Here is a 25822-nt window from a genome sequence, read left to right on the forward strand (position 1 = left end):
CTTCTCCTCACCATGTGTGATGTATTATGAAATATTTTAATTCTATTTCTGCCATGCCCCATTGGTTTGACTTCATGGCCCACTAATAGGTCTCGATCTCCTATTGTGAAAAATATTGGTTGGGACCAAAGCTCACGATTACAAGGGCTTGTGAGAACCTAGGGTAAAAATTCTTCACAGATGAAAGTCATTTTTACTGATTCGTATATAAATATAGTCTGATTATAAATTCTTTTAGCAAAGGCCAAAGATTTTGATCAGTGATTATAAATTGAAGAGCAAGAAACCATCTCTTATTTATTAAGGTCCACTAGAGTTTATTGATAACATGTAGCAAAAGGTGATTAAAGTTTGTTAGGAATGGGGATCCAATTGGAAATGCCCACACACAGTCAGAAGGGAGTGGCCAGTGGTCACTTTGGTCCACTTGGTCCACACCAGGATGTGTTATGGAGTTTGGATGTCTTTGGTTCTCTGATATGTAGTCACCCCACTGGTTCCTGAGTTTGGGACAGCTTTGTGATTTTTCTGTTGGTGAGGATCAGATGTGGGGAGAAGTGGCTGCATATGTTGGTGTTAAGCCAGCTTCTACCTTGCTTTTTTTCCACTCAGGCTTTGACTGACAGTCTTTGCTGGCCTCAGGATCAAACCTGAGCGGAGAACCATCATCCCACCTGCTCTGCCCACCATGGTCGCATTCTGTGCTTGACTGAAGAATTGCTTACCCTATTTCCAATTACCCACTAGTTTTGTGGTATCCCTAGAGACAGGTGCTTGGCTCACTGACCACATAATGAAAGGAAAAATCTGAAGTCTGAAATTTTAAATTCCCCTTGAAAACTCCCTCGGCTTACACCCCTCTTATTGCCATGATTGCGAATTTCACCATCATTGGCCAATCAGAGCTGTGCTATGGTGAAAATCACCACTGGGCATCTGAATTATAATTAACCTTCCATAGTTCTCCCTGGGAGCCTGGTCTAGGCAGCCCAGCCATGCTATCCTACAACATTTCCTTAGGATTATTCTCCAGAGCAAATCCCTTAGGACCCAGGCCCAGAAAGACCCAACAGGTTCTCCACACTTATAACCTTGACTGCCTTGGAAAATTTGGAGACAGAAGATCTTGTGAAGCATCTGTAAGCAACCCTAAAAGAGATCTTAGAAATTTATCTATACAGCTGGCCACACATGGTTATTTCTCCAAGTTGTGACTGGTAAAAAATGTGGAATCCACAGTCTTTAGGGATGGTGCATTGAGTGAACCACTCCGTGAAAAACTATCCAGAAGAAAGAGTGTTGGGGAAGATATAGGTGAGAGGCTGGGTGAGGTGGAACTGGGAGAATGAGAGAAGGAGAGAGACCATCTGGATTGGAAAACACTGTCGGGAAAACAGTGATTTTGACACCGTATAGGAAAAAGTCGGTTGGAAAGATTTAGAGAGAAATTTCTTTGAGTTGTATAAAATGGAGTCAGAATAAATAGAGTTATTATCTTTGCTCCCAAATAATGGTTGGACCCGTTGTCATTCTTGCATTTTGCAGTTCTTAATATTTCCTCTTTAAAGGGAGGAGGGAGGCCGCCCACCATAACCTCTACAACTAATCAGCCTTCCTCATTCCACTAGAAAAACTTGGGTCTGTTGTGCTGATACTCGAGTCTAGTAGGAAGACTGACTCTGTAGTGACTGTGAATTGTTCTTCAGCAGCACATAAGATCCCCTGGTATGAGGGTGGAGAATTAACAAGTCTGGGTTGGGCATCAGTGATGTTGCCATCACAGAAAGAATGACACATGCACATTCAGACCAGCATCATGGAGGTAAGTTAAACGCCTGGAAAAGAGACCCCAGATGGGCTCTTGATGGATGAGATGTGGCCCAGGGGGGCTTAAGTGTCAGAGAGAGCGAGGTGCACTGATGGGACAGGAGACTGCTGCCAGCCTCATGATTGTGCCCCAGTTACTGGGGTCTTAAGGAGAGACTCTCACTCAGGAATACCAGTCACTGGAGGGAACTGAAAGAAGGGAAGAGAAACTCCCATCACCTTTAAATATTATCTAAAAAGTTTTCTGTCTAGGATCCTGACGTTCAGGAGTGGGAAGGTGGGTACCAGCTCTAGGGAATCCCTGAGGTGACAAAAATCAGTGCCAGATTGTCTTTTCATTCTAAAGCTATAGACAACCCTCTTGGCTGGAGGTTTTAGCTGGGCAGACCTCCGCATTGTCCTGCCACTAGGTTTTTTCTCATAGGCATAAATTCTACCCTCAGCAGGTTTAGGGATGGCCATTGACCTCCCCATCTGGAGCAGAACTGAGTGTGGAGGGCTTATCAGTAGGATCCAGGCAGGAAACAGAATCCCATTCAGTCAGTTCAAGTGAAGAAGCATTAATGAAGGGACTGCTCATAGAGGTGGACGTAGTCTAAGGCAGCCAATGGGATTTGGGGCCCCCAGTGACTGGCATGAGCAGGAAGTTGTCATCACTCCTAGACTTGAAAGCCTGGAAAGAAATGGTGCCCCTGGAGCCCTGTGAGAGCTAAGTCCACTAGCAGGAGTGGGAGGTAGTTCTAGAGACACAAAGGGCAGGGAAGGAGCGTGGAACCAATACCCCAGGCTTTCCTCTTCCTGTTGCCCTCTGACCTCCTGCCTGCCATTGGCTCACCCTGTCCAGAAGCCAGCCAGCAAGGGAAATAAATCGGGTGGTGTCATCCATGGGGGTCAGCTTCCTAGCGCATGGAGCAGGGCAGGGCAGAATGGATTTGAGGGCAGGTGGCTGGACCAGAGTCACCAGCACAGAGATGTCTTGAAAAGTTTTCTTAAAGGCCCAGCATTTATTTTTGTACTGTAGCCTTGAGTGAGATATATATTTGTATATAGCAGATTGCTGGTTGTGGTCCACACTCCAGGCAGTGAAACAAAAGTGGCTCCAGCATATGGCTTTTGTTCATCTCTGGAGTAGCAACATATGGATAACTGAATCAGTAGCATCTGAGTTACACCTTCAAGGCTGTGGTAATTTTCAGATTTAAATATTTAAAACATTTCAAATTTTTCTCTTTAATTCTCTTTTTTTCCTGAAAGAGCAATGAAGAAATGTTCCCTGAGAAGATGTTACAAGTTTGCTCTTCACTTGGGAAATAATTTTATGCAGCATCTAATGCATATATATTAGGTTCTTTTGCCACCGCCAAAGAAAGAAGAAGGGGGGGAGGGGAGGACAAGGAGAAGAAGAAAATTCACTTTTTTCCTGCAAAATCCCTTTGAGTTGCTGTTGATTAACCATTTATTGGAGATTTTACTTTCAGAGTGGTTAACTCCATAGCGCAGTACTGCACGGTATTGGGGATTGGAGGACTTTTTTGTGGTTCAGGGCTTCATCCTGTGATTGGTTTCCTGTGCTTCCTAAGGAGCCACACACACTGCACAAACTGGCAGGAGTGTTAAAGCCAGGCAGCTCAGCCCATCAGTGATCTGTTCTGGCGGCAACCCTCAGGAAGGGGAAGTGAAAACTGCATCTAAGTTCTGGGGATGTTGGTTTCTCATCGTGTGTTTTCTACAGTTACACTATTCCGTGAGGAAGAGGGAGAAAACAACTCCAGTAAAGCACTCTCCAACCCCCCTTTGGATTTTTAAAGCAAGGCTAGGTGTCCAAGACACGTCACAGGGGATAATAATTCTCCCTGCATGTCTGCCTGTCCATAGTGTTTCCCTTAAGCCTTGGATTCACGTGCAGTACCCTTAGTGTCCCCGTGGGCCCCAGTGCTGACCTGCTGTGCTCCTGAGAGCTCTTGCAAGAGGGATTAGCTTCCTCCTCAGAAGGGCAGAGCTGAGGCAGGAAATTCCCCTTAGAGCTTCACCCCTTCGGTGTGATGGTTTGCCTCATGTTAAAATGCAAATGCCCTGGGAAGGGAAGCATAAGAAACCCTCTGACTCATTTACTCAGGTGGTCACTCCATGGCCAAGAGAGGCTGGACAGGAGTTGGCCATTGTGATACACATTTTCCTATAAGGTCTCCTCATTCTCTTTCCAGAACCCATTTTTAAAAGGGATGCAGATCCTAGATATTCTCAGGGTAGAGGATACCCCTCTAACTCTAAATGAGGACAGAGGTAGTGAAGGTCAGCAAATGCTTCAGGCTGGCCTTGTCCTTTTCACCAAGGCTTTAAAGGGAGTTGAATTATTTACAGAGACAGTTTGCAAATGTTCTGGTCTTATATTTAGGTATCCTAGAGAGAGGAAAGGTCAAACCATACATGACACTATATAAGTCTTACCTTGATTACAGCGGTCACAGTCTTTAGTTGGTCTTAAAGACAAAACATGGACAGAGAAGCATGTTGGAGCTGTGGGGTGTCAGCAGTTCAATGATTTGGGGCAGAAAAAAATATTTAGTAGTGGTTTCAAGTCAAGATTTGGAGCCAAAGACTAGTTCTAGTCAAGTCATAGAAATGCATGGAAAATTTTAAAGCATCATTTAGTAACTTCACTGTCCCCACCAATGCAAACCTGAAAGCATGACCTCGAAATTAAATAATAAATGAAAGGAGGGTGGCACCATTTTGGATCCTGTTCTACATCACCTGGTAATTGAATCTGACAAGGAAATGAATTGGATTCTCTGGATTTTGGAAACAAGGCAAAATCAAATTACCCAGTGGACAGCATCCCCACTGCCAGTACCATTGCCCATCTGACTTCCCCACGGTGACTGGCATGCAACTATTCTCATGCACCTAAACCTAGAGATCTGTTGCCTTATTTATTGTTTTTGTTTTGTTTTCACTCTATACCCTTTCTGACTCTTGTCCTCCATAGATTTCTTTGCGAAATAAGTAAGTCAGAGAAGGGCAGATATCGTATGATTTCACTCATATGTGGAATTTAAGAGACAAAACAGATGAACATAGGGGAAGGTAAGGAAAGATAAAGTAAGATGAAAATTGAGAGGGAGGCAAACCATAAGAGATACTGAAGTCTAGGAAATAAACTGAGGGTTGCTGGAGAGGGTGTGAGGGGAGGGATAATTGGGTGATGGGCATTAAGGAGGGCACCTGATGTGATGAACACTGGGTGTTATATGCAACTGATGAATCACTAAATTCTGCCTCTGAAACTAATAAAAAAAGAGGGAAAAAAACCCCAAAAACTCAATGACCTGTTTGTATTGTAGGTGTACATAGGTGAAGGCATGCCAGGAAAAGAATAGGCCTGAACAGTGTCTCTAAAGTCTTCGGCAAGATTAAAAAACTGTGGTACATTGTCTTTCTGGAAGGGTGTTGTCAACATTGTGGCGGAAGGGATGGTGTGTCTAGCTGCCCTTATTGATATCCTTCCAGCCTGGCAAACCAATGCTCTATTTCTGTGAGCCATGGAATGAACCATTGTACTAAAGCTGGCCCCATAGGTTTGTTTTCCCATGGCTACTCTACTTACTCTGTGATGTAGCTGAATTGATTTGCAGTGATTTGAATGAATCATTGGGTGTACACTGAATAGTTCTTTCCATAAAGGTACATGTGGAAACAGAAAGGAATTATTGCCAATAGTAGTAACAGTTGGACACAAAAGCAGAGTAAATGTGTTGCATATGCAAAGCTCTCTTTAGTACTGTAATGGTCCTTTCAGGTGAACCCAGAGGCATATGAGTGATTTGAAGATAGTTGATACTTTTCAGGCACTTAGAAAGGCATTTTCTTAGGTGGCGTTTTCAGTGTGTGACAAATGAACATCATAGTACTCTGTGTTGCTACTGTTCATTGTTGTTGCCCATGCAGGGAAGGTCTTCACAGAGTGAATGGTGGTTCTATATTAGATGAATTGGGAAGTGAGTGACAACTCTAGAGAAAAAAAGAGCTCTCTGATGATTTCGGGCCTTTGACTTCACAGATTTGTACCTATGAAAATGTAGAAAGAATTTTTATCCCAGTTAGCTTCTGGCTAGGATATTGAGAAAATTAATATTTGGAACCTAGAGATAAAGGAGGCTAGTTAAATAGTGTGATTCTACTCATTTAGAATTTTTAAAGGAATTTTAAATATGTCTAGGCATAGATTCTAGTAAGTGGCTTGTCTGTTATATTGATGAACTCTGAAGGGGAGGTTGCCTTTCTGGGATCAAAGTGGACATCTTTTTGGAAATCAGGGTGTTATCCATCTGGAGGTGGAGAGGCTGTCTGGTGACCTCCATGGTTGCTTGGTCTGTGATATGGACACTGGTGGTGTGAAGCAAGGTGGCTTTGTAAGTTAAACTGTATGTAGAGGTGAGGTTTTTGCAACAGCTGATTTAACTTGGCATGTCCAGATTCTAAATTTTATCAGTGATGAAAATACTTTACATGGAGTCTTCCACTGAGGAAATGATTGTAGGAAACTGTGGTGTGGGCATCTCTATTATGATGGTATTATGATAGAATATTGTGCTACTCACATTCACGGTTCTGGTTGTTGCAATACCCTTATGTTATAAAAACTGCAAACAAAAATATCATGCCAGTGTCCCTGTCTTTGTATACACACGGTCTGACAGTTTCTCTAGTAATGCAGACAAAGGTCTAGTAAGGCCTAGATTCTTCTGGACAGAAATATGGAATTAGAAGATGTTAAAATCATTTAGTTTGTACAATCTCTTTGCTTATGCAGAAATTGAGGCCCAAAAAGTTGAAAGATTACCCAAAGTCACACAGCCAGCTGGGCGGCAATTGGTCCTATTTCTCCTGTCTCGTGGTCCAGTCTCGGCCCTTTGCAGCCAATTCAGACTGCAGTAGGTCATTCTGAAGCTCCTGTGGGAAGAGACTATTTAGGTTTCTCCTCTGGCTGAAAGCCCAGGGACAAACAGGTAATAGTTACCATCCACCAGTGATGTTGGGCCATTCTCTTTGACATGGTAACTGTATCAGTAAAAATAGAAATTCCATGAGGATGGACTCCAGCAAAATCCATTGAAAATGGAGCATCATAAACAGAAGGGTGGTATTCAGCTTACATTTTGTATCAAAGGCTGCATAGTCTTGTTAATATCTCATAGTTCCTTCAAGAGACCTTAAACCTTTGGTTCAGTATTTCTTCACTTCTGAGGCCCATGGCTCTGTTTTCCTCTCCCCTGAAATAAACCATACTCCCACTTCTTTTGATGAACCTAAAAAGCATCTCGAAACAGATCCAAATGATAGATGGCTGCAACAGAATCCAGTAACATCAGGGCACCAGGGAAATGAACCCAAACTGTACTGCACACAAATAATGACCCAAGAGCAAATGTGTTCAGACTATCTGAGGTTATTTAAATGTTTACAGTCAATTGTTTCATAAATTAGAGACTTCCTTAACTGAAGTCCTGTATATGGACGCATAAAATATGCATTGAATACTTTATTTGAGATACAGCTATAGCATTGCAAAAAAGTAACATCAAAAAGCATGTGGAAGCACTTTATATTTGCTTTGTATCATGGAAGAGAGGGGCATTTGATGGTCTGTGAAAAGAAGCTGGAGGGGTGACTGGGTGACTCAGTCAGTTAAGCGTCTGCCTTCAGCTCAGGTCATGGTCCCAGAGTCCTGGGATCGAGGCCCCCATTGGGCTTTCTGCTCAGTGGGAAGTCTGCCTCTCCCTCTGCCTCTGCCTGCCGCTTCCCTTGCTTGTGCTCTCTCTCTTTGTGTCAAATAAAAATAAATAAATCTTTAAAAAAAAAATCTAAAAAAAAAAAAGCTGGAGAATGATGTCATGGGGGCACTCTGATTAGGATGGAGGACAAATTTCTTTGAGAAACTCAACAATAAGTTAATTATCAGGAAATTTTTTTTTAAAATGAAAAAATCTCTAATTTCCACAATGTAGTGATTTGAAAAAAAAAAAACCTGATTTTCATACTGTAAAATTTACCTACTTCAATTCAGTGATTTTTAGTAAAACTGACAGAGCTGTCAACCACCACCAAAATCCAGTTTCAGAACATTTCCATCACCCCAGAAAGATCCCTCGTGCCCATTTGCCGTCAATCTCTATTTGCATCACCAGCCCCAGGTAACTACTAATTTCTGTCTCTATAAATTTGCCTTTTCTGTACATTTCATATATAAATGGCTGAATAATATTTCATTGTATGGTTATGTGACATTTAGTTTATCCATTTCCCCAGTTAATGGACATTTGGATTATTTCCACTTTTTCATTATTGTGAATAATGCTGATATGAATACATAAAAGTCTCTGTATGATATAAGTTTTCCTTTCTCTTGGCTAGATATCTAATAGTAGTATTTCTGGGACATATGGTAAATTTGTTTAATTTTTAAAGAAATTGCAAAAGTTTTTCCCAAAGTATTGAAAATCAATTGACCATAAGTGTAGAGATTCATTTCCAGACTCTCAATACTGTTCCATTGATCATATGACTATCCTTATGTCAGTACTGCACTTTCTTGATAACAAGTTTTGAAATCAAGAAGTATAAATCCTACAAATTGTTCTTTTTCCACATAGTTTTGGCACTTTTAGTTTCAGTATCTTAGTTTCTACAAAACCCACAAAACAAAAAACTTATGAGATTTTGATACGAATTATATTGGATCTATAAATCTGTTTGGGGAAAATGGCTGTAGTAACAATATCAAGGTTTCTGATCCATTAACATGGTATGTCACTCATTAGATCTTTAGTTTATTTTAGCAGAGTTTTATAGTTTTCAGTGTATAGGTCTTTCACTTATTTTGATAAATTTATTCCTAAATATTCTATTCTTTTTGATGCTGTTATAAATGGAATTCTTTTCTTATCTTTATTTTCAGATTGTTCATAGCTGGTACATAGAAATACAATTTATTTATTTTTTATATATATGTCTTGTATCATGACACCCTGTTGAACTTGTTAATTAATTCTGGTAGTTGTTGGGTGGATTCCTTCGAGTTTTCCACATAGAAGATAATATCATTCATAAATAAATACGGTTTTATTTATTCTTTTCCAATCTGGGTGCCTTTATTTTTTTCTTGCCTGATTGCACTGGCTGGAACCTCAAGTACAATGTATAGGAGTGGCAGAGTACCTTTTCTTGTTTCTGATCTTAAGGGGAAGTCATTCAGTCTTTCACCATTAAGGATCATATTTGATGTAGGTTTTACCAAGTTGAGAAAGTTCCTTTCTATTCCTAGTTTGTTGAGAGTCGTTATCTTGAAAGGGTGTTGGATTTTGTCAAGTGCTCTTTCTCCATGAATTAAAATAATATGGTAAATTAACTTTGTTCTAGTAATATGGTATATCACATTGATTTGTGGATGTTAAATCAGCTTTGCATTCCTGGGATGCTTGGTTGTTGTGTACAACCCTTCTTGTATGTTGCTGGATTTATTTGCAAACATATTTTTGCATCGATATTCATGAGGAGTATAGATCTGTACTTTCCTTTTCTTGTATTGTTCTCTCATTTGGTATTGGGGTAATACTTGACCTTTCCTTCTCTAATGTAAGTGGTCTTCCCAGTAATTTCTGGTTTCCTGGGGTTCCTCTTCCAGCATTGGTCCTCACATTTATTGGGAATTAAAAATAATGACTGGGCGCCTGGGTGGCTCAGTTGGTTAAGCGACTGCCTTCAGCTCAGGTCATGATCCTGGAGTCCCAGGATCGAGTCCTGCATCGGGCTCCCTGCTCAGCAGGGAGTCTGCTTCTCCCTCTGACCCTCCTCCCTCTCATGCTCTCTATTATTCTCTCTCTCTCTCTCTCTCTCAATAAATTAAAAAAAAAATCTTTAAAAAAAATAATGACTGTTCCAGATGATGTAATGGAGGCTTTGGGATTTTAGGGGGACTGGAGGGTGGCTGGGATGGGGTCTTTCTATTAATGATCAGTTCAACAAGCATAGAAAATAGGATTTTAGAGTTAAACTCTACAAATCAAAATGATGCTACCAGTTTCTTCATGTAGTAGACACAATGTGACATTCACTTCAAGCCTTGACTTATATGGTACCATTTGGAAATTACAGTGCGGTCCTTTCCTTTGCTTTTTCTGAAATTGCCTGGGGGCAAAATCTTCCCAGGGAGATTATAACTGAGCTGGGCTTTGGATTATTTGAACAGGAAGGACCTTGCTCATTTTTAAAAATCATTTTCCTCTGTGTTCTTCAGATTGGATCATTTCTGTTGATTTGTTTTCAAGTTTCTTTTTTCTGTCATATCATTTCTGTTATTTAGCCCTTCCAGATACTGTGTTTTTTACTTCTAAGATTTTCAGTTTTTTCATTTCTCTGCTGAAAACAAGTACTTTACCATTCATTTCAAAAGTGTTCAACCACATGGACCTTGTTTATAATTGCTGATTTAAAGTCTTTATCTGATTATTCCAACACCTGGGTCATCTCAGTATTGTGATCTATTGATCACCTTTTAACTTGAGAATTGGTCATATTTGCTTGCTTTTTAAAAGTATGTTGTATTTTGGATTGTATACTGGATATATTGAGTATTATATTTTAAGACCCTGGATCCTATTTAAATTCTCTGGAAAAGGTTCACTTTTTTTGTGTTTTAACAAAACTTGATTAGGTTTAGACTGCAAATTCTGTCTCACTTTTTATGATCATTGGTTCCCATATATCAGTTCATATATTGGTTTTAAAAGCCTATTCATAATTAACATAGGAAGTATTTCAGAGTGGTTATCAAAGTATATGGATGAACTGTAATTTTTGATAGTGCTGTTCTCAGTAAAGAATCCCAAGCTACACTGTATCTGTGATTTTCACTGTTGATTTTTTAAATTAATTATTAATGTTTTATATTTTTTTAGCAACAGAAACCTCAAGGAAATCCAACAAAAAAAACCAAATCAAAAAAATTGGATCCCCTCAAAGGCCAGAAAGTTATTGCAAGATGTGATGAAAATGGCTTTTACTTTCCAGGTAGATACTTTATTTTGTAAGATTCCTATGTTAAATAATATGATATCGGGCACCCGAGGTTCTCAAACTGTGCTTTCCCCAGAACACTGACAACTCATGAGCTGTAGTAAGGTATTCCACTTCTGAAATGAAATGATGGTGGGGTTTCTACCTATGTTTATGAGAGGAAATGGGCTACTATTTACTATATGTCTACTATCTTCTATGAATGTAATACTCCTAAAGTGCTGGTCTAGTGTAGACCAGCAGATGAAAATTCTTGTCTTTGTGGAACTTAACGTTCTAGTGAGGGAGACAGACAAGCAAGCAAATACATACATTATGTAGTACATCAGACAGGGTGTTGTAGAGAAAAATCAAGCTACAAAGGGAATTGAGAGTGTCAAGGTAAAGTCTGCAATTTTAAATATGGTGGCCAATGAAGAACTTCTTGGGAAGGCGTTGTGTGAATAAGACTTAAAGGAAAAGGAGCAAGGTGCAACTACTCTGGAAAACAGTATGGAGGTTCCTCAAACAGTTGAAAATAGAGCTACCATACGATCCAGCAATTGCACTACTTGGTATTTACCACAAAGATACAAATGTAGGGATCTGAAGGGGTACGTGCACCCCAATGTTTATAGCAGCAATGTCCACAATAGCCAAACTGTGGAAAGAGCCAAGATGTCCATCGACAGATGAATGGATAAAGAAGATGTGGTATATATACACAATGGAATATTATGCAGCCATCAAAAGGAATGAGATCTTGCCATTTGCAACGACGTGGATGGAACTGGTGGGTGTTATGCTGAGCGAAATAAGGCAATCACAGAAAGACATGTATCATATGACCTCATTGATATGAGGAATTCTTAATCTCAGGAAACAAACTGAGGGTTGCTGGAGTGGTGGGGGGGGGGGGGGGTGGGGGTGGCTGGGTGATAGACATTGGGGAGGGTATGTGCTATGGTGAGCGCTGTGCATTGTTCAAGACTGTTGAATCACAGATCTGTACTTCTGAAACAAATAATGCAATATATGTTAAGAAAAAAAGAAGAAGATAGCAGGAGGGGAAGAATGAAGGGGAGTAAGTCGGAGGGGGAGACGAACCATGAGAGATGATGGACTCTGAAAAACAAACTGAGGGTTCTAGAGGGGAGGGGGGTGGGGGGATGGGTTAGCCTGGTGGTGGGTATTAAAGAGGGCACGTACTGCATGGAGCACTGGGTGTTATGCACAAACAATGAATCATGGAACACTACATCAAAAACTGATGATATTGTATGGTGATTAACATAACAATAAAAAATTTTAAAAAAGGAGAAGGAGCAAGCCATGAAATTATCTAGGGGAAGAGAGTTCTTCTTTTTTTTTAAAAGATTCATTTATTTTGAGAGAGAATGTGAGCATGAGTTGGGGGGGGCACAGAACAGGAGGGAAAGAGAGACTCTTCAAGCAGACTCCCTGCTGGTCACAGAGCCCGACATGGGGCTTGATGTGGGGCTTAATCCCAGGACCCTGGAAATCTGTCTGGAGATAGAGATTTTTGAGACATCAACACATAAGTGTCATTGATATGGGAAGGGCCTGTAGGGAAAAGAGAGCTTAGGGAGAGAGCCCTCAGGAAGATCCATGGGGCAGAAAGATGATGGACTGTAGAAACACAGCCGGTCTTGCATAGGCATTATCTGTCAATCACCAGTTAAAAGAATCATTCTTTATTAATTAAATTTCATTGAATCTTTTTAAGTGGGGAAAAATACTTCAGCAGGCATTTTGGATTGCGGCAGGCAATGTGGAGAACTGACAGCTAGGACATTTTCTTTGAAATTCACTAGATGTGCTTTGGGGAGCTGACTAGATGAGAGTAATTAAATATGGATTGGAGCATTTGAGATGAGCTCATAGGCCAAGGCACAAAAGTCTTTGCAAGAGCAGGGCCCAAAAACCTTCCCTTTCTCTGGGACCCAGATTTGCTGGGTGGTGATTATGGGGGCGGCACCTCTGCTTGATTTTCTGAATTGAAGCCCCAGAGAGGGGTCTGAGGCTAATTTGGCAGTTGAATGGAAATGCAGGAAAGGACTGGCTTCCAAATGGCTGCATTTGGCCTTGGGATTAGTTCGCTGGCCAGGGTCCTGGAGAAAAGTAGAACAACTCAAACTTTTCCTCCACACCATTCTCGTGTGATAAGAAATGTCAAAGACCTACTGCTGCCAGTCTGGGGAAGTCGAGAAAGCAGGTAACACCATGGCCGCATGCAATTCCTGAGATCATGTCAGCAATCATTATTGCCCTGTTTTGTTTTGTTTTGTTTTCCTTTAAGTGTGCAATTAGAGGCAGAGAGTGCACGCCACCAAAGTTGAGATCTGGCTATTTGAGAATTTTTAATTTGTGGCTGTGATTAAACTCAAATAAGTCTGTGTGGAGGGAATACACATTTGAATTTAGTCATATAATCAGTAATTTGCATGAGTGGCTAGTTAGTAAATACTGACTCAGGCAAATTAAATGATCATGCCTGTGTTCCTGGATGTACTTCATTTCGGTTCCCTCTTCCTCCCTGAAGTCAGTGAATCTTTAATTGGGAACAACCCAACTCATAGAGTTATTTTTTTATAAAAAATAATTTCAAACTTACAGAAAAGTTGCAAGAATAATAGAACTTTTGTATATGCTTTACCCAGTTTTGCCAATGATTAGCTTTTGTCATGTTTATTTTACCACATTTATAATTTTATTTTATTCTCTTTCTCTATACTCAACTCCACACATACACATTATTTTTCTGAACTATTTGAGATTAGGTAACATCATCATGCCCCTTTACTCCTTAATGCATCAGTGTATATTTCTCAAGAACAAGGGTATTCTCTTAACATAATCATAATAAAGTTATAAGATCCAGGAAATTTAACATTATTATACTACTTTTTACCTGTGTATTTCAATTTTGTTAATTGTCTCAATTATAGCTTTATATTTTTTGTCTCTAGAATAGGTCGAGTCCAGAATCATGTTAACATTGGGTTAACATATCTCCTTAGTCTTCTTTAATCTAGAATTATTCTCTAGCCTTTCCTATCATTTCTCATGATACTGGTGTTATTTAAGAGTAAGATCAGTTACTTCATAGAATGTTCCTCAGTTAGCTTAGGCTCAGAGTGTGTATTCCTGGACAGTTTGCTACCTAAGTGATGGCATAATGTCATGTCCCTCTCAAGACATCCCATCCAGAGGCACATGATGTCCATCGGCCTCATTAGTGACACTACTTGAGATCACCTGGTTACAATGCATTACTGTTTTCTCCCTTGTGAAAAAGAAGGCCAAACAGAGACTTGTGGAGCACAGCATGTTATTCACGGGTGACACCTTTTTTGATAACTTTTGTCTGGAGCCTTCTAAACATTTCTAATGAAAAATATCTGGCTTTGAAATGTATCTCAGTAGTAGGTGGCTTTGGGGTAATTGGGTCAGAGTGTCTCTCGCTTCAGGCCAGGTCCACACTGGAGCAGAGCTAGACCGATTGTTGCTGTCATCGTTGGCAGTCAGGGCAGAGATTTCTGTATGGCTGACTCTCTCCCAGGGTCAGTGTGGAATATCAGGTTAAGGAATGACTGCATTGTTCAGAATGGAGGTGACAAGCCAATAGTCTGGGTCATTAGGATGCTGAAAGGCAAGGAGGAAGACACATTTCAAAACATTATTTTAAGTCATTATTTGTGGGAATCGGGTCCTCCTTCCTGTTCTTCAGTGAAAAGAAGCATTTACTTCAGGAAATCCATGATGATGAAAAGTCTGAGTTGTACAATTTCTGCACTATGCCACAGAAACAAGTTACAAGGGAAGAAAAAGGCAGGTGGCAGAGGCGGGGGAGGAGGAACTGAATACCTTCTCAGATGTCATGTTTTGGGGTCAGAAAAGCCCAAGTTTTTATTTGTTTGAAGTCTGCCTTTTTCCTCTACTAGCCATGTGACTAGAATCATTGAAGTTCTCTAAGCCTCAGTTTCTTTATCTTCCTGAATGAAATTAAAACAATTAGAACCCCTGTAAGATTGTGGTGTCGATTAAATATGGTAATGTACTATATTTTTTAAATTGGAAAGTGTGAATTGCATGTAAAGAGTTTTTCGCTCATCCCATGTGAGAGCTTCTCTTGAGAGACAGAAACAACTTCTGTCCTCTCCTGGGGGTCGAGGGAGGTGCTTGCAATTCAAAAACACTAACAGCAGTTTAAAAACCTTAACAGCAATTCAAAGAGGCAAAAATTAGCTCAGGGGGTAGAAAGGAAACCTCTGAGGCTGAAGGGAGAAGAGACTATGATGAATAGATGTGCAAGATGACTTTCAGTGGAGTGGGGCAGGTGGAAGGGCTGCTTTTGGTGAAGCAAAGTGAAAGCCTTTTTTGGGAGCTGGAATTTAAGCTGGGCTGTGCGTATCAGAAAGTTAGAGCCAGAGGTAAAAGATCCAGTCTCCAACCTGAGAAATTCCTGTTTGGAGCCAAGATTGAGAACTCTGCCTGCGTCTTTCACAAAATGAACTGACCTACCTACTTGGAGTATTTCTGCCATCTTCTGACGCTTGAAAATGGGCCACATTTTTGCTGAGGGGCTCAACAGGGGCACATTCCTTTTTCTCCAGCCTGAGTACAGGAGAGCCCTCTGGCTGAGGTGGGGGGCCCAACCTGTACCCAAGGAAGGTGACTGGGATCGCCAAGCCTCCCCTGGGAGGAAGCCCAGGCCCCTGAAGTGGTTCCTGGAGACATTTCAGAGCCAGGAGACCCAGTCTCACCTCTCTGGGGGTGAGGACAAAGAGAAACAGAATTAGATGCTGATCTTGAATCGGGACTTAGAAATGGTAGCAGCTCCTTAATTAGATAGAGAAAGAGCAAATGCAGAGGCTGAGCCATAATTCGACAGGCCTACTCATGGTCCTCCAGCTTCCAGAGCACAGCCAGCCAGGCTGCCCATATGGTGAGGCTGGTTCTAACGTTGGGCTGGGAGACACGGGACCAATTTCTGCAGGTGAGCAAAGGCCCATTTCTGCAGAGCTTGTACAAAGAAGAAAACAATGGAAGGAACTAAAAAGAGGTTGTTGTAAGATACCAAAAAGTCTAGATCTAATCGTGTGGAGCAGAGTTGGTAGGGTTTTTCTTTGAAAGACACATAGTAAATGGTTTAGACTTTGTGGCGATCACAGCTACTCTACTCAGGCAAACAATTGAAACCCTGCCTAGCAGGTTTATGAGTAGACTCTGCTAAGTCCCAGAGGCTAAGAATTTGAGGAGGATCACACTGGCCAGTGTGGCCATCATGGCAGCCCAGGCCCTTCACTGTGAACCCTGGGAGTGGGTGTGGAGCTCGCCAGTGTGTGGGATGTGAGCCTTCTCCTCAGTTAGGAGTGGTTCTTCATTGCTTCCCTAATAGGAAGTCTTTCTACAAAGCAGCGTTTGTTTTTCTAATTAAAAGGATAAAGTCAGTTTGTGGCAGCAAATGTGTGGAATAATGTATAAAGAATATAAAAACCAAACAACATTTTAATCCAATGAGAAAACACACACCAAGTGGAACTGGTTTTCGCTTGTTGTGTGTATGTGTGTTAAAAAAAAAGTTGTCATTTCTTTGGCCATTTAAAACAAGAGACATGAACTCAAGATGAAAAACATCAGCCATTCCTTTGCCACATCAAAGACCATGGGACTTGGCCAAGGTAAGTGTGTGAGCTGGGGCAGCAGTGACAGGCCCTGGTGTTGTGGGACCCCAGGGGGAAAACGCACATTTCTCTCTCAGAGTAGGAGTCTGACTGCAGCTTCACTGCCTGGGGAAGTGTCCCAGTCAAAAGTTCCTTAATATTCATAATCCCTTTATAATAGGAAAATAAATCTCAGCTAGGATAAGTGAACCTGAAAATGGGTATTTTTTTTTCCTGCTATAATCATCCCTTTGAGTACAGCTAAAAAACAAAGAAACTTCTTGTGTCTTTTTCCTTGTTCCTTTTTTGGTAGTGCATTTTAGGGAAGCCAGAGGATGTGTTCAGCCTAGTTAGCTTTTCATTTATCTGATACTAGATGAAAAGTTAATGATGGGATTTCCTATTTTCTTGGACTTATACAATTTAACAACTCTGATTTTCTGTATGTGAGGAGTATAGAAGGAAATATGGCTTCAGGAAGTAAATAAGGAAACCAGATGGTAGGAAGTAGCCAGGAAGAGGACATTTGTTTCCAGGAATGACGTTTTTGTCAGGACTGCTGCTGGTGATGGCGGGCAAACAGCTTCTGCATGTTCTCTGGGCTTCACATCAGCGGTGTCCAGACCAGAGCTGTGCACTTCACCACTTTGGGTCGGTCAGCCACCCTATGCGTCGTACGGTATCCACTGTTACCTCCTGGAGAAATCAAAGGGGCATGCTGGTTTAAACAGTCCAAGTGTTATAAATTGGCCAACAAGATGGTGCAAGCCCTATTCAGGCATTATTTGTCTTCATATTATATTTTAAACTTCATGCCTTGCAGGGATTGTGAAGAAGTGTGTGAGCCCCACCCATGCACTGGTGGATTTCAGGTACGGAGACACCAAGGTTGTGCCCACCTCGTTCATCATGCCTATCGGGGGCGCCATGCCCTGTCCCCTGCTCCAGGTACCTGCTCCAGCGATCTCTTCTGGGGCCCTTTCCACCATCCCCACAGTCGTGGATAACAGGATGGCAAGGCCACTGGTGGGCCTCTGCTGAACACCTGGTTGGGCTCCTCCAGGGAGCTTGTGTTTGGGCAGGAAAAGTAGTGACCCCTGTTCGTATGGCCCCTGCCCTGGCAACTTTTTTCCTCCACCTTGATCTGCTAACACCCTGTTAAGGAGCCTCATGACTGCATAGGCTTGCTTACATTAGCCCCTAAGGCCCTTGGGGGCAGCAGATGGTGGGGGAAGAGAGCTGCTGTAACTGCTAACACCCTGGAAATTTAACTGCAAAAGATGATATTAAAACTGATGTAAATATCAAGGGCAGAGGTAGAGCTTTCCTTGACGTTGTGGTTAGTTATTGCCCGACCTTGATGCCATAATGCAGTTACACCTGAACACGCATTCCACAGGTTGGCTGGGCTGCTGTGTTCTCATCTGCATATACATCCATGAAAGCTGGGCTGCATGGGGCCCATCCTTCCCAGCCCCCAGGCCAGAGGAGGGAGAGGCAGAAAGCTCCCAGAGCTCCAGCACTGCTGTCTTGGACAGCGGGAGCCAGGAGGCAAAGCACCTGATGAGTACTCCTAGGATTCCATGCCGAGGGTCTGTCGGCACCTCCCTGGCCAGACCCAGAGCGTCCACCGGTCCACTTTGCCCCTGACAGTTGGTCCTGTCCATCTGACACATGCCCAGCAACCTCCATATGCTACACAAGATTTTCTTTCTGCTAGAAGCTGTCTCTTTGTAACCCTTGTCTATGGACTCCAGGTGTGTGCTTTGGAACATTAAACAAACCTGCTGCTTTACATTGTCTGGGTGACAGCCCTTGTGAAATAGGTTCCTTCAACCAGTCTTTATAGGATATGGTTTCCAGAACTCTTGCTAGTTTGCTGGCTGCCCCCCAGCCTGGGATCCTTGTCAGGTGAAGAAGTCCCACGAAAACTGGGGGCTCCCCTAAACTGATTGTAGAATTCCAGGGGTGGCCCAGTGAGCCTGGGGAATTTTCAAACTATTGACTCTTTCTTAGCTGAGAAAATATATGTATTTGAATTATAGCATCAGTACTTGCTAATCACCTTGGAGTATTTTAAAACAGGCTATGTTGACATTGCTTATAAGATCGACAAGCAAAATATTTGCTATGATGTACGTTCTCATCTACAGGTTGGAGATTATGTCTTTGCCAAAATTGTGATACCCAACGGATTTGACTTCTATGTCCCTGCCATTGTCATAGCACTTCCGAATCAGGATGTGGCCGACGATAAATTCTACACAGTTTTGAAGTGCAACAACCGGAGAGTAAGTACTTTCATTGAGGAAAGGGCTTTCTCACTAGGTAGAAAGTGGCTTCCTTCCCCCCCCCCTTCTGGGCAATGCCTCGCTCATTCCTGGCATTGCCGGATGTCCTGAAGGAATGACTTGCCTAGCTGCCCCTGTTCCTACTCCTTACGGTTCGGATTCTGCCCATTCTGCAACACAAAATCTACCCTCACCGAGGTTGCCACGGCCTCCTAACTCCTTCATCGAATGGCCTTTTTGGTTCTTCTGCATTTGACAACTGGGGAGACTCACTCCGGTTCTTTAGTGTCCTCCCCAGCTGCTTACAGCACCTTTCTGTCTCTCTTCCTTGCCTGCCTCTTCTCAGCCTGTTCTGTTCCCCTCCCTGGCCTCCCTATGAATTTCCCTAAACACTTTAGAAAGCCTCTTTATCACACACATGCACACGCACACCCACGCGCGTGCACGCGCACACACTTCTCATCAACCTCAAGGAAAAGCCCAGCCTGAACCCAGTGTGGCCCCGGCCCCATGGAAGGCTCACTGCTTCCTGACTACAATGGGCTTCTCCAAGCCCCTAGTCTTTCCCTCTTCCTGGACCATCCTCCCATCCTCTCTCTGCAGAAACTCCTGTCACCGGAAAGACTCTGCCCAACTGTCACGTCCTGCTGAGGCCCTCAGGGTTCCTCTGCACACTATACTTCCCCCTTCCCACACTGGCTTCCTCACCAACTCCCAGTTCCTTAAAGGCAGGGACTGTGGCCTATTCATCTTTGTAGCCCCAGCACAGGCCTCTGATGAAGAGAAGGTTCTCAAAATTGCTTTTTAAATTACTTAAATGAATGACATTTCTAATGGAAATAACATTGTCTTGATGGGCCATTTAATATGCCTGGAAAATAGACTGGGAAGCAAAAAGCAAGAAGTAAAATACTAGTGGCTAGCTTTATTAAGCACTTATTATGTGCCACAGGTACTAATCAGGTACTTTATATGTAATGAACAATTAAATGCTCAAAACACTGTGAGCAGGTACTATTATTATTCCCATTTTCAGATAAAGAAACCAAAGCAGAGAGGTTAAATCACACACAGGGTAAGTGGGACAGTGGGCATTTGAACCCAGCCAGTCTGGCTCCATGGCCTACACTCTGAATCTCTGTGCCCAACTGCCTAGTATACGGAATAAAAAATATCCAGTCAGTTCTTGCCTATAGCATGAGGTGTATCCATCAGGAGAGGAGTCACGGTAAATGAATTTTAGAATTAAAGGCAAAGAGTAAAGACCATCAGAGCCAATGGCCCCAGAAGCAGTTTCTAATCTGACAGAACAGAACAAGAAGGAGAAAGGGGTACCTTCTCATCAACCCAGAAGAAAAAGAAAAAAAAAAAAACTTTAAGACAAAATAGACTTTAGTGGAGCTGTTTGGATGACAGTAAAAAGCAGTCTAGAGGGCAGTGGGTGGGAAGTTTTCTGACATGAGGCACCACTCTGGGGATATCTACTAGGCAAAAGAGGAGAAAGCAAATTAAGAGACTTTTGAAGAGATGTCCCTGGGCACGCCCCAGCGTGTGGGGAGAGATGAAGCAGTTGTCCTAGGATCCCTGAGAAAGAGCCTCAAAGTCCAGGAGGGACCTTGGAATTTACCCCAGGGCAGTGAGGCCCTGTAGACTAGAGGGGCATGGTCAGGGGCGAGACACTGAAGACAGTTCTGGTAGAGAGTCACGGGGTTGAAGGTGGCACACTTGGCAAAGGGTGGTGGTTATAGTTTCTGAGTCTAGGAAAGAGATGGCCAAGGCTGAAGTAAAGGTAAATAGGAAGGTAGCTCTGTGGAGGGATGTGTGGGTGTGATGCGCATGTGCATGGGCAGGCACGTGCATCTTACGTGGATGGCCTCACACGTGATCCAGGATATGGAGAAATGACCGGGAGGACTCATCGATGACTTTTACTTAGCATATAATTATCAAACCAGACCCTGCCATTTGACTGCCCTCTTAAGTGTCATCCTGAATAGGATAATGGCTAGCAGCTATTATAATGGATCAAGCTGAAATAAAATTACATCTAAATTGTGGACATTTCTGATTTAAGTTGCATGAACTCTTTTGGTATTATTACAGGAATTTTGCCCTCGGAGTGCACTTATTAAGATCAGCCAAAACAAGTATGCTCTCTCTTGCTCTCATATAAAATCACCCCCAATTCAGGAGGATCCAAAAGTGTAAGTAGGCCCAACTTTTTATACTCCCTGAACTTTATTTATATCTTTGCACCTTTAATCTGTTTCTGAGCTGGGATTCATGATCTCTTAATACTTGGGGAGGAAAGCAGAGGTGGAGGACCTGCTGCTTAAAATGTAGTTCTATGATTATTATTCCTTCAATATCACACCTCTCACTTGCTGGTTATTTGTCTATCTGGTTCTAATCTCAAATGCAACATTATTTTACAGACTCTTCAGAAAAACACTCAATCCTGTTATGAACTTGAAGGAATTATTCCCCTTTTATTTGTAAAGGTTCAAGGCCTTCTAATGAAGTCTCACCATAAAGCAAAGGTTAGATTAAGTTGCAGTTGGGACCAATCAATTGTCTGCTTCTCCCCTTGCTGGGGAGTGAGAATGTGGTATTGGTCCTGGCTTGTCTGTGCCCAGGTGAGCAAGGGTGGGTGGGGGTGTGGCAGTTTCCAGTGGCTACAGTGGGGTGAATACCTTTTCATCTGAGGAAGTAGGATTGCTAAAAGCTGGAAAGATAGATTAAAGCAAAGTCAATAAGAAGAAGCTGAGGCCTAGAAAGCTGGCAAAAACTGAAGTCCATGTGGCTGACAAGGGGCATCACAGCTGGAGTCAGAGCCATAACCTTGGAGGTGAAGGTGGATTTTGAGCAAGGGTTAGGGAAAAGGATCCTGGAAACACCCTCCAACTTCACTTGGAGTTTGTAGGTTGTCTTGGGTGCCAGCCTTCATTCACCTGATGGCATCACCTTGCACTTCATAAACAGAAACCATCAGACATTCTCTTCTCCACTTCTTTTTCCCCACCTCTAGGCTTGTAGAAACCCCTGTCTTTCCCCCTGATGTCAAAGTACCTTCTCTCATCCAAGGCTGACCTGACCACCAGGCTCCAGAGTCTGTCCCCACTACCTGATTCTTGCTCCATCAGTTATCCAGGATTCTCTCCTATCTCCCTAGCCCCTCTCCTGATTCCTTCACCCAGCCAAAACCCAAGTTTGCCTCCACTGTTTACACACATGCACACATGCATGCATACCCTCCCCCCTAGTCCTAAATCCATCGAGCTCCCTTGGTTCAGCAGTGTGATCTGGCATCCTCCCTCCCTTCACAGCCACGCTGTATGTAGGCAGTCTCATAGGCTCATGTCTCCCCTTGCTTACCTTCTCTTCCCTTCCTGAGGAGCCTTGGGTATTGGCTTCCCCCCTTACCCTCTTGTGAAGCTATTCCCACAGAGGCCACTTAGGACCGCTCACACGGACTGTGCATGCTGTTTCGGTGTGTGGTCTATTTGACTCTCGACCACCCCTCCTCCTTCTCTTGAGACCTGTCATGGCTCCTCCTCCCTCTGGATTTCCTCCCTGCCCAGTTTCAACCACATCCCTTACTTCCATGACTCCACTTACACTAAGGACCTCATATCTCCCTCTCCACCCCAGACCACTCCTGTGCTCCCGCATCGGAATCGTAGCCTCTCAGAGTGGGACCTGGGATGGACTTTGCTGAAAGCTCCCCCACTGGTTGTAAACTGCAGACTTGGTTGGTAAGAACTAGGTGAAAGGGGCCTTGGAAGCTAAGACCTGATTTCCTATCCCAGCCCCACCCTCACTTAGTTTGCGCCCTTGGGCTGGTTGCTTATCATCTAGGAGCTTATTTGCTTACAGTGAGATTAAGGTGGTGTGAGGATTGGAGACGGTCTGTGTGCTTGGGGTAAAGCAGATGCTCAGTCCATGGTGGGAATCCTGGCGTTTCCAGCCGCCCACCTGAATGTACAGAACCTCAAACTCAGCACATCTAATACTGAAAGTATAGCTCTCCACAGACCCACTCCCATCTCTGCCTGCCCTGACTCAGTTCTCTCTGCCACCCGTCAGTCACAGAGTTGTCCTTGCAGAAATTTGGTCGTCGTCTTTGGCTTCTTGCCCTTCACCCACTACACCCCATGGGTCTCCCAAGTTATATTGAACCTAATTTGCAAATATTTCTCAGCTCTGCTGGACCTGTGCTATCTTATAGGTCAGGCATCTCATTTCCTGAGGCCACTACCTTTGGCCTCCTGCCAATAGTCCCAGCCCTCTTCCCAACAGAGGGGCTGAGCAGAGGAATCTTCCTCACAGGCAAATCTGCTCTGGCCCCTCCCCCACTTAAAAAATCCTTCAGTCTCCCTCCCTTGCCCGTTCTTATTCTAGTTTAGCCTCTTGTGGGTCTGACCCAGGCCTGTCCCCCCAGCCTCACTTCTCCCTAGCCACCCCCAACCAACCTCCCACAAGCCCTCTGCACATTAATCATACTTAACTACTTGTAGCTTTTTCTCCATGCCATGCTTTTTCAGGGCTCTGTGCTGTGTATCCCTCCCTGGAATGTTATTCTTTGCTCTTGGCCTCCAGGGAACTCTAACATTGAACTCAGGGGTCACCATCGCTATTCATGTTCTGAGACTCTAGCCATCCTGTGCGCTGAGGTGATCCTACTGCATCCTGTAGAGGTTTTCATTACAGAAAATTTCCCTTGTGTTGGGCCACGTACTTTCTCAGTTTCTCACTCCTGTTAGGCACGTGTCCTTGAAAGCAAGTGCCAGGTTCTATCCACTTCTAAATTATAGTTGTCAAAGTCCAGCTCGTAGAATGTGCCCAATGACTATTTGAAGAATGAACCAGTGAACAAATAAATACTAGTGGATGCCCAGCATTGTTCCTTGAGAGGTGCATGGTTTCACAGAGAATCTTTCCTTAGGTATTATTGTTGAAAATATACACTACCATTCTTCATTCTCTTCTAGATGAGTATAATGTTCATTTAAAATTATAGCACATTTTTTGTTGATCTCAAAATCCTACTCAAACAAAATGATATCCAAATTATGGTACATTTTAAAGGAATATGAATAATATGAATAGATGTGTCTAGGTATTGACCATTTTCCCTAAATTCAACATTATCAATCCTATTTTAGAATTAAAATTCAATTCTTTCTGTGTTTTGAAAAGCCTGTAATTGTTTTCTATCTTAGTCCTGCCCTAGGCCTTATTTAAAGCTCTCAGCTGCTAATTATCTACCCTAGCTTCTAGGGCTTCACACAGCGAAAGTCTCCCCATGGTAACTTCCACTGTTGTTTTGCTCTGGCCACCTTTGTGCTAGCAAGAGACTGCATTTAATTCTCTTAAGCAGAGGTCACGTCCAGCCCACTAAGTTCAGAGATTAATCTGTCTCTCTTTCCATAATCAGAGCTGACAGGTGTGAGCACACAGACTGAAGGTGCAGGTCTTATTTTGTATCTCCACTGGGATTTCTTTCTGGTAGGTCCTTTCTCATCAGGAGCGCTTCCTAACTTGCTTTCTAAAGGTACCAGCTCCCTTTGGTTTGTCTTTAGTAAACCTTCACATCATTATACCAAATGAGACCATTAAAAAAAAAAATCCTGGTGGGCTTTCTTCAGGGGCTACTTAGAGAAATGTGCTATAGCTTGCAATTCCAACAGAACAGCATTTGACTAAATTTAACTTTTAAAATATTGAATCCACTATAACCATCCATTTGGGGTTGATCAGACAGGGGTATATGGCCCCAGGCATGAACTGGGATGCCAGACATTCAGCTCTCTGTCTTCTGCACCTCCACTTTTTCTTCTTTCTTGAGGCCTTCAGTCGTGGGTGACAGGGTATTTCCTGCAGGCCCCTCTTCTTGTTCCTAACTGAGGGCAACACACAATGAAAGACAGGAAGGGAAGTATTTGGAGGGTAAAGGGTTCAAAACTGGTTGAATATGGCCAAAGCTGATGCTTAGTTTTAGTTTCAGCTTAAAATTTGACACTAAATGATTCTTGAGGACTTTGGTTCTCTGTCATCCAGTAGGTTACCCATATTGCTAAATCCCAAATAACTAGTTCTTAAAGGAGAGAATGTTAGTATCACCACATTTACAATGTGAGATCAAGGGAGGCTCTTACTCGTTTGATTTTCTCTTTCCTCTGCCACATGATGAGTGCATTTTCTGGCAGCCCAGCTGAAGGAGGTGTGCCTTCTGAGAGTGTGTCCGATGGAGGGACTTGATTACTCTTGCCTTACCTACCTTCAGTGATGTCCCTGAGCTTTTTTTCTACACTTCATAGCATAGAGATATCTGTTCTGAGTGAAAATATTCCCCAACCTGGCTATAACTTTCTCCATTTAGAGAATACACAGGTAATTTTCTGCTCCCTCCATTGTTAAAACTCAGGGGCCTTGTGGTTTTTATAAACTAATTCCAAAGTGCAAGCAGACCAGGAGGAATTTCTCCCCACTTGGCATCCTCCCTCCTTGCTAGGCAGAAGAGCTCCCAGCAGAGTTGTTCCCTGACTCCTCCTCTGGAACCTGTTCCTCTCAGAAGGCTGGGGCCTCCACTGGGGCTGTAGCAGGGGACACATGCCTGGTGGGTTTGTTGCTCTGGCTTCTGGTTTTCTCCAGTGAAGGGAAGTGCCTCTACCAGACATTACTCAATCACCCACTGAGAGGTTGGTTGAGTACAGGCTGGGGACTAGGTGCTCCTCCAGACAAGGTGCCTCTGGCAGGCCTGAGCTGAATCCCTGTACTTGGTGCCATGTAACTGGCTGGATATCCCTCCCAGCCACAGCTGGGATCCATCCTCCATTCTTGGGCAGATTACTTCTGAGTCTCCTCCTTAAGAAGACTCACTTGGAGGGAGTTGGATTTCTTGAAAAAATTAGCAACATTCTAAATGTGATCAGGAAAGCCAGATAGAACTAATCCTTTTCT

General features: G+C 42.9%; 1 protein-coding gene across 11 annotated transcripts in view; it reads left to right on the plus strand.

Annotated features, from left to right (window-relative positions):
• Positions 1 to 25822, plus strand: part of VWA3B (von Willebrand factor A domain containing 3B) — a 246473-nt gene that overhangs the window by 213615 nt on the left and 7036 nt on the right. For 10 of the 11 annotated variants that reach the window (XR_012379855.1, XR_012379857.1, XR_012379858.1 and 7 more), the window contains 4 exons: positions 10785 to 10896; positions 17392 to 17516; positions 18722 to 18859; positions 20963 to 21063. Coding sequence is in view for 3 of the 11 variants with exons in the window: in XM_073897813.1 (XP_073753914.1) it covers positions 10785 to 10896; positions 17392 to 17516; positions 18722 to 18859; positions 20963 to 21063 (476 nt within the window). In the remaining 8 variants the exon portion in view is untranslated. Of the gene's footprint in view, positions 1 to 10784; positions 10897 to 17391; positions 17517 to 18721; positions 18860 to 20962; positions 21064 to 25822 lie in introns of those variants that run through there. The other variant, XR_012379860.1, reaches the window with a different exon arrangement.

Source organism: Callorhinus ursinus, unplaced genomic scaffold (genome assembly GCF_003265705.2).
Source record: "Callorhinus ursinus isolate GAN/ISIS: 27379988/994484 unplaced genomic scaffold, GSC_fseal_2.0 scaffold10, whole genome shotgun sequence".
Classification (NCBI taxonomy): domain Eukaryota; kingdom Metazoa; phylum Chordata; class Mammalia; order Carnivora; family Otariidae; genus Callorhinus; species Callorhinus ursinus.